Below are 8,344 nucleotides of genomic sequence, written 5' to 3'. Positions count from 1 at the left end.
GATTCCTGTAATTTTACCAAGACATAAAATATTACAGCTAAATAACATCATGTATCTTGGAAGTGGATTAAACTGAAGTTCTTAAAACACCCTTGAATTATAATAGAAAAAGTATTGGTGGGGAGTGTTAGTCCTTAATAGCTTTTGCAGCATAGTTAGCAATAATTTTCCTACATGGGCCCATTGTGGTTCTTCTGCACAAGCAGATGTTGGATTTGTCTCTAGTGTGTTCAGGTTTTAATAACAATAATTCAGTTGCTGACAGCAGGAAGTGGTTAAGTGAATCTCTAGGGCATTAGTGAGACTGTTTCTAGAATATGGTGTCCAGTTCTGTTATCCCTCCTTTCAGAAGCCTTTCAGGAAATTGAAAGGCTTTAGAAAAGTAGGACAAGAATTTCTCATGGTCTAGAAAATATATTTTATTAGTGAGTGATTAAATAACTCTTAATTGTAACAGACCCACTGCTTTCTTTCTGAAGTTAAATGTGTTTGGGATAGAGCTGAGCATATACTTTAAACAGGGAGAAAAGTAAAGAGTGGAAAAAATAAGCAGGAATCGGGTAGAATTCACAGTCCTCTGAAATAAAGGTTTTTCTAGGAAAGCAACAAACTATAGTTTGTGATAAAGAATATCAATTTAGAAGTTGCTGTCTGGGGATGGGATGTTGCACTGTCATGTAAGTAGTAACCTGGGACATTGCAGCATGCTTCTGAGCCTGAACTCTACAACACTTACTTCTGATCCTAGAGCAAGTTTTAGTTCCTGCTTTTAGCCCCTCACTGCTAGAAGAGTGAGTGACCCACAACTAATTTTTCACTGCAGTAACAGATCCCTTTGGTGACTATAGAGGACTCTTCTGACTATCACAGTTTCCATCAAAATACTTCTACAATAGCAAATGAGAGTGTCTGTCCAACTGCAGTGACTGTTTCTGGACAGTACAGCTATCTTTGCAGAGAACTGCTCAAGTGGATTCCTACATATTTCTGAGGAATAAGTTTTTAACATCACTACACATTCCCATAATGTTTTTCATTCTAGCATTTACATGTGCTTGGGAATGCCAATTAAGCTTCTCAAATCACTTTGAATAGACCTGAGGATATATAATTTTCTGTAGTTGGAGTAGGCCTGATTCCTTGTGCAAGCTGTGTATTCTAGAGGGCAGCTCAGTGTCAACTTATGTAACAGCTTTATACACTTATATCACGTACATGAATACCTTGCACTGACTAACATAAGTATGACTCAAAATTTTCTCCAGGGTTTGAGTTATAAAGTCATTTTCTTGTGCAAGAAACAGAACTCACCTCCAGTCGTTCACTTTCTAAAAAGTTCATCTGAAATTACAGTAAGTTGATCTGAATCCAATTTGTATATAGAGTACGGGCTAGCTCTCTGAATCTTTCCCTCCCCTCAGTAGTCCCACACTCCGCTCTGAAAAGAAATTTACATGGAAACTCCACAACCTGAGTTCACTCCTGGGTTATGAAAGCAAGGGCCTGATTCAGGGCTCGTATCTATTATTCCCAACAGCCAGCAGCACAAATGAGAGCAGAATTTAGTTCAAACTCTGCATTCCTTCACTTGTAAAAGACTGAGCACAAATTTTGTGCACAACTGCTGCAAACTAGGTAGAAAAGAAAGACAAAAGAAAAATATATTCTCTTATAAATATTTATCTAAATGACAAAACTTTAGGCCATTTGGCTGATCATTCTTAATTCCTTTGGTATTCAGTAAAATAACACCCTGCACGGTGACCTCTGTATTCCTGCAGATTTAGTACGTAACTCTGCAGGAATTCCACACTTCTACTATTTGCCAGAGCACGAAGGCTCCCTACCATCAAAAAGCCAAGAATGTGGTCCCAGGGCTCAACTGTCAACTCTTGTTGCTTGGTGTTCGTTTGTTTTAAATGACACCTTGTCAATACTGACCTGAAATTCATAAGGGTCATCTCATAAGCTGTAGTACAATCGCAAGCAGTCACTTAACTCTTTCTCCCTTAGAACTGAGATGTTGAGAAGGGAAGACTTTGTGAAGCATGGGCAGATTTATTAAGTAAATACAAGTCAGTAAACTCTTGGCATGCTCACACTAAGGATGCTCTGCCTCCTCCCTATAACCTCTAACAAATAGAAAACACAGAAGCAGGTGTCAGGGATAAGGGGAATCTTGGCACTATTTAAAAACTGTACATGAAGCTCATCATGGGACGTGGTCTGACTTGTCTGGCCTTGGCTGCCTTCACTTGAGTAGCATTCTACCTCTAGAGAAACAGGAAAGGCTCCAAAGGCACCATATTACTGAACTGACCCACTTTGGAGGGTGAGAAAGAGACACAGGTTCAAGTTACACTTGATTAAACTGATAAAAACTTGATGCTTCCTGCTTGTCATACAAAAATAAATGTGGGGTACAGGGACTGTACTGAGTTCTAGGACACTGCAGCATTTGAATGCAGAGCCTCAGTGCAGCATCCCTGCAGTGAGGTTCAGGTTCCCCTTGCAGACAGAAATGATGCAGTGCCTCTTTAACTCAGATGTGAAAAGCTGGCTGAAGCACATATGCTGGAAGGAAAGAACAAAACAGACCCTTAAATCTTCAAAACATTTGATCATGGGATGACTAATGCTGGTACTTGGCGTAGCGTCCTCACAGTGCTCTGTGCCCTTTTTGTTATTAGGCACTTACAGAACATTTGCTGAGGGTGGGAAGTTGCCAGCTCACCAGCACCCAAACCTCCTGCTCCCTGGCAAGTGTCACAGTGCTGGAAAATTAGTGCAACTGCTTGGAGAAAAAAAAGTGCTTAATTTCCCAACATATTTACATAATTTAAAAAGCCTTTTTGTTTAAAAATGAGACGTAGAAGTAACTTGGAGACATCAATAGTCCATCATGTAAATAGGAACATAATCCTGTAAAGTGCTGTGCATCTTCAGCCCTTATTTCAGCTCCTGGGAGTGTTGGAGGCTCAGTCTTTCACAGGATCACAAGATCATCACAGACAAACATTTTACTGGCTTAGTTCATTATGTAAATATATGTCTGAGGGCCCAGTGCTGGGACCAGTCATTGCAGTCAAGCTGAAGATATGCAGCATTTTAAAGGAGACACACTACATGGTAGGAAACTGAGCTTTGCATGTTTGTGTGTCACCAGAGCTGTTGACTGCTAGGTAGAGTAGTCTGCATGGGAGGGAAAGAAGAGGAGAGGGTGTGCTTGGCTTCCCGGCTCACACAAGTTCCTATTTAAGATATCCCTCTCTCCACAGACTTTACACAGGGAGTGTAGGCAACTCTTGAGACAGCAGGCAAATTCAGGTTGGATGGTCTCTAGGCTCTTTCTGAAAGTAGCTTAAGGTGATTTGTCTATATCTACAGCATCGACCTAGGGCCTTGGCTAAATCACCCAACTTTATGAGCAGGAAATCAAGGTTTAACCTATGGGATTGGCCATGCAGCTCCAAAGAGACCTATGCAGACATAAAAATGATTATGGATTTGCGACTGCAGGGCTCCTGTGCATCATATATTTGAAACTCATATTACAAATTAGAGCAGCTTGATTTACGTTGTTGTGTTTAAGGCCACACCACACTTTCCAATAGCAATCCCTCATTTACTGGGGTTTAGGACTTGCCTGTATATTTTTCTCCCTCTGCTGAAACATGGAAACCAGCCTGGAAAATATTTTCACTTCTTTTTCTCCCTTTTACTAATTGTCTTTTTGGCTCCCCATGATCTGGGATGGACGCTGGTAGCTCCATGGATTTGCCACAGCCAAACGCCACACAGTGAAGGCCTTCAGGACAGGGATCAATGCAGGGTAATAACTGAATTGTAAAATCTAATAGGGAAGGCCTGGGAACCAAACCTGTAGTTTATCCTAGCTCAGTCCTGTAGAGATGGGGTTTCACCCGCATCTGGTGTCAAGCCTATTACTGTGGCTGTGACCCACAGGACCTGCCAGCCTTTGTGTTGGCACCCTTCTCTGCTGAGCAGTAAAGCAAAGCCTGTGAAGGTGGGGAGATACATTCTCTCTGCTGGCACCCCAGGCTGGAGGTGGTGAGCCTTTTCCTTCAGTCCTACCCACAGCATGATGATGAAGGTGCAGAAAATCTGGTAGTTCCTGGCTGGTTGTCTGCCATTTGGGCTGTGGAACCTAAGAGAAGTTACAACAGGGTGGGTGAGTGCCAGCATGTTGTCTCTTCCACTGTAACTGCCCCTGTAGCTGCCATTACATCATAGAAACTGAGTGATAATCTTAAAAAAATGTGTTCCTCCGTGAAAGGGGAAGGTCACACAACTCACATTTTTGGCTAGGTAGTTGCACAGGGAGTTGCTGACAGGTTTGAGGTTTGTGCTCTGTTTTCTCTGAGTTGTTCCTGTGCCCGAGTTAGCGGGCTCTGCCTCACAAGTACAATCATAAAGCTATGATTTGCTGTAGGGTTGTAGATCCCCTAGAGCTCACTGCTGCTCACTGAGTCTTCTCCTGGCAGGATTGTCTCCATGCTGATCCCTGTGACCAGCCGCACCCGTGTCAAGCGTAGTGGCATCAGCCCCCTGCACTTAGCAGCTGAACGTAACAATGACGACATCTTGGAAGAGCTGATAGATGCTGGCTACGAGGTCAACACTGCCCTCTCTGATGAACGGTCCTGCCTTTATGAGGACAGACGCACCACCCCGCTCTATTTTGCTGTTTTTAACAACAATATCTACGCCACAGAGCTGCTGCTGCAAGCTGGAGCCAACCCCAATGTTGACCTCATTAACCCATTACTCATCTCCATCCGCCATGGCTGCCTGAAGACCATGAAACTGCTTCTTGACCATGGAGCAAACATTGATGCCTATATATCAAGTCATCCCACCACATTTCCAGCTACCATCATGTTTTCAATGAAGTACCTTTCCGTGCTGAAGTATCTTCTGGATCTGGGCTGTGATGCAGGTTCCTGCTTTGAGTGTCAGTACGGAAATGGCCCACACCCAGCATTAAATTGCAGGCGGGAAAGACTTAATGATCCTCAGCTGACCAGGGAGCCAACTGTAGTACAGGTAAGCACTGCCTAATCTACCTACAGGACTTCTGAGGACATCTCCTACCAGTGGATTTTGACAACAAGTGTACTTTTTCTTCCACCTTTTTTGTGAGAGAAAATGCCACTATCCCTACTTTATTTACAGAAAAAAGGCTCAGTATGAGTCTGCAAACATTCCAAGTTTGCGTCCAATGATAGCAGGAACGTAGGCAACAGCCACTGTGGCCATAGCTTGAATGTACAGTGAATTGTAGCCATCCTGGTAGACTTACTGAGAGTTCTACAACGCTCTTTTCCTCTGGACCTGAGGTGCCAGGAGTGAGGCATATTTTCCTGACAAACATATGGATGATAGCATACGGGTGGTAGAAACCTTCTTTTTGTAACTTGCCCTCTAGGATTTGGTTTGTCTGATACAGAATGTTAGCCACTGGTTACATTAAAACAGTCTAGTGCTTCACTCTATGAGGGTAAACTAGTGAATGTAAACAACTGCAATTTCTGAGTCTACTGGATAAGCAGTCACGGAAAGAGAGCATAAATTATTACATTAGCTATAGGACTGAATTATATTTGAAGTTTTCACAAGAGATCAGGAGATTTAGGTCCATGATTTCATATTTTCAAAGCCACTTACAGTCTTTAGATACCTGCTTTTTATACATGTATCTTTGCAGTCCTTTCTAAAATGCAGCTGAGCTAAGCTTCCATTGGGCTGGAATTGGACTCTGACTCCCTTAAAGGACTTTGCAGAATCTCGAATTACACTTTTTTTCTGATTTCTGTATGTTCTCTCCTTCCAATGTATCTCAAAACCTAATGCTCCACTCAAAATCTGCTGCCTTTCAACAAGCTACACAAAAAAGAAATCTCAGCACGGCAGTCTTTCTATCTTGCAAAGAATCAGGGAAGAAATAAATCAGCTTCTATCTAGTTAAATGTAGCTTTGAGGGATTCAGAAGAATCCCAAAGGTGTGGTTACCAATATATGTTCTTTGGTGGTGGAAAGAATAAAGGAAAACATTAAAAGATCCTAGGAAATCTTGACCTTTTTTTATCAGTCCTGTCTTCCAAAAGACTTTACTCTCCAGTAACATATCTGGGGGAAAAAACCAAAAAGAAAATCTTATAGAGAGAATTTTAAGAGTCCATCACAATAATCTCTTATCCTAAAGAGGGCTTTACCCTCAAGAGTCTTTGTCACAACAAAATTCCTCCAGGATACCATATTTTTTGTCAAAGAAAAGTTTATAAAATATATCATCTCTAGTTCTTAATCTGTGATATGGTAGCACATCGAGTGAACAGAGAGATGGAATTCCAAGACAAGTAGAGAGGGTTTGTCTGTAGCCCTCTACAGTATCCTAGCCACTCAAAACCAGTTCCTTCTGGATCTCACCTGAAACTATTGCCTAAGAAAACATTAGGTCACTCGCAAAGGGTCACTGCCTCAATGGTCACATCACATGAGGTAGAGATAGCAAAAGCTGTGTCAAGTTTTATCTGTGCCCAGAGAGAAAGCAGTGAGGACAGATGCACACAGAAAAAAAGTAATCTCTTCCCTCTAATATTGTTTTTAATTTGCTTTTACTGCTAGGGTTTTGGCTAATAAAAGTGAGACTTGTGTGGTAGCTTCATGATATGTATTTATGATATGGTTTATATTCTGAAATACAGAGGATGTTATGAAACTACAGCCTTCTCCACACAAAGGATGTTCACTTTCTATTTTCTTGTGTAAGATTACGTAAGGATAGTAAATCTGAATAAAGTCTTTATAAAGACTACGAACTACTGTAACTGGATTTGGAAAATGCACAAATATAAATCATCACTGATGCTACTAAATTAAGGTGTCCTGGAGAAAGTGAACACAGAAAAATGGTTGCTGACTCCTTCAACATTTCCAGAACTGCTGTTGATCCCGGGAAGGTGGGGACAGCAGTACCATGCTGCCACGAGAGGGCATTCGGGTTTCTGCCGAGAATGCAGGCTCAGAGCCACCTTGTCCCTGAGTCAATCCCCACTGCCTGTTGTTGCAGTTTTGCATTATTTTCATTTTGCTGTGCTTATTTCCCTGCAATGTGTTTTGAAACGTGTTTATTCCAGAAGTTGTTTTTGTAAGCTGAGCTTGTGAACAAGGAAGAGAGAAAAAGGCAGGCAAGGGCTCTGGTGGAGATAAAAAGAGAGCAAGTAAGATCCAGTGTTTTATTGCCCTACACGTGTCTTCATTTCAACTCTAATAAAGCAGTTACTGCAAGGAGGTGGTAGTGCAGATGCCCAGTCTGTGCATCCCACGGGTAGCTGCAGGGCAGTGACACATGCACTGGAGAGTGACAGCCAGATAGACAAAACTGAACTTCCTATAAGCAGCCCAGGTAGGAAACTGTAGGTTGTCCACTGTGATCCTTCTGACATTACTGTCTCTAGTTGTGCTGGGAAACATTACATGGTGATGTTCAGTGAAAAATAAGAGTCAGAAGAGTCGTAAACACCTCTGTGAATGCTCTCACCTTGAACAAAATAACCTTATTTTCTACAGCTCTATTCTTTACTAAGTGAACTAATATAATTTTTCTTCTGAATAAGAGTATCCACACAAGAGTTGAATGATTTTGAGTAAGGACTCCTGCATGTATAATCAAATTTGATCTAGTTACAGGAGCTTAAACTGAGAGAGCTTTAAGCTGGTGCATTTCCTTTCATGCTTGGTGTGGACTTGGAGGGTGCTTGCAGACAGTGTGAGTGACTAAGTTGATGGATGGTGCTCCAGCCACCATCATTCAATAGGGTTCAGCCATGGGCCTGAGTTCTTATCCACAGAGCATGATTTAATTCCTGTTAAACTTCCTGACTGCTTACATGCAGATTACATCCACAGATATCTTCCTCATATACAGAACTCTAAGAGAGACAGATGAAACTGACTGGTATTATATATATATTTAGATTAAAGTGAGCAGATTTTTTTTAAATGAGACTGCACAAAGTCAGGTCCTTAAGTCTGTTCTTCAGTATCTCCAAGCAACCCTTCATGCAATGGATCTGGGTACTCTGCAGCTTGCACTGGGGACAATAGAAAAGTTGCACAATCCAGGACTGAGTAAGGAACGTGCCCCTCTATAAGGCCCAGGATAGTTCTCACATGAGTGAGTAAAATGGCCTGGGATTCATCTGTGCAGAGATTTCTCCAGGCTTGTTTCTAGTAAGGTGTTTGGTCCCCCAAAGCTGCAGATACTAGCAGGTTCACAAGAAGCAGGAGGTGCTGTGCCCTTCTGAACCTCCCTCTTTCC

At 42.0% G+C, this 8,344-nt stretch overlaps 1 protein-coding gene across 5 annotated transcripts in view; it reads left to right on the top strand.

Moving 5' to 3' along the window:
• Window positions 1-8,344, top strand: part of ASB2 (ankyrin repeat and SOCS box containing 2) — a 32,214-nt gene that overhangs the window by 18,316 nt on the left and 5,554 nt on the right. For all 5 annotated transcript variants that reach the window (XM_017729031.1, XM_008629724.2, XM_017729028.1 and 2 more), the window contains one exon: window positions 4,506-5,067. In XM_017729031.1, the coding sequence (XP_017584520.1) occupies window positions 4,506-5,067 (562 nt within the window). The remainder of the gene's footprint in view (window positions 1-4,505; window positions 5,068-8,344) is intronic.

This window comes from Corvus brachyrhynchos, unplaced genomic scaffold (assembly GCF_000691975.1).
Source record: "Corvus brachyrhynchos isolate BGI_N302 unplaced genomic scaffold, ASM69197v1 scaffold1, whole genome shotgun sequence".
In the NCBI taxonomy this organism is placed as follows: domain Eukaryota; kingdom Metazoa; phylum Chordata; class Aves; order Passeriformes; family Corvidae; genus Corvus; species Corvus brachyrhynchos.
This window is presented reverse-complemented; position numbering and strand designations above follow the sequence as displayed.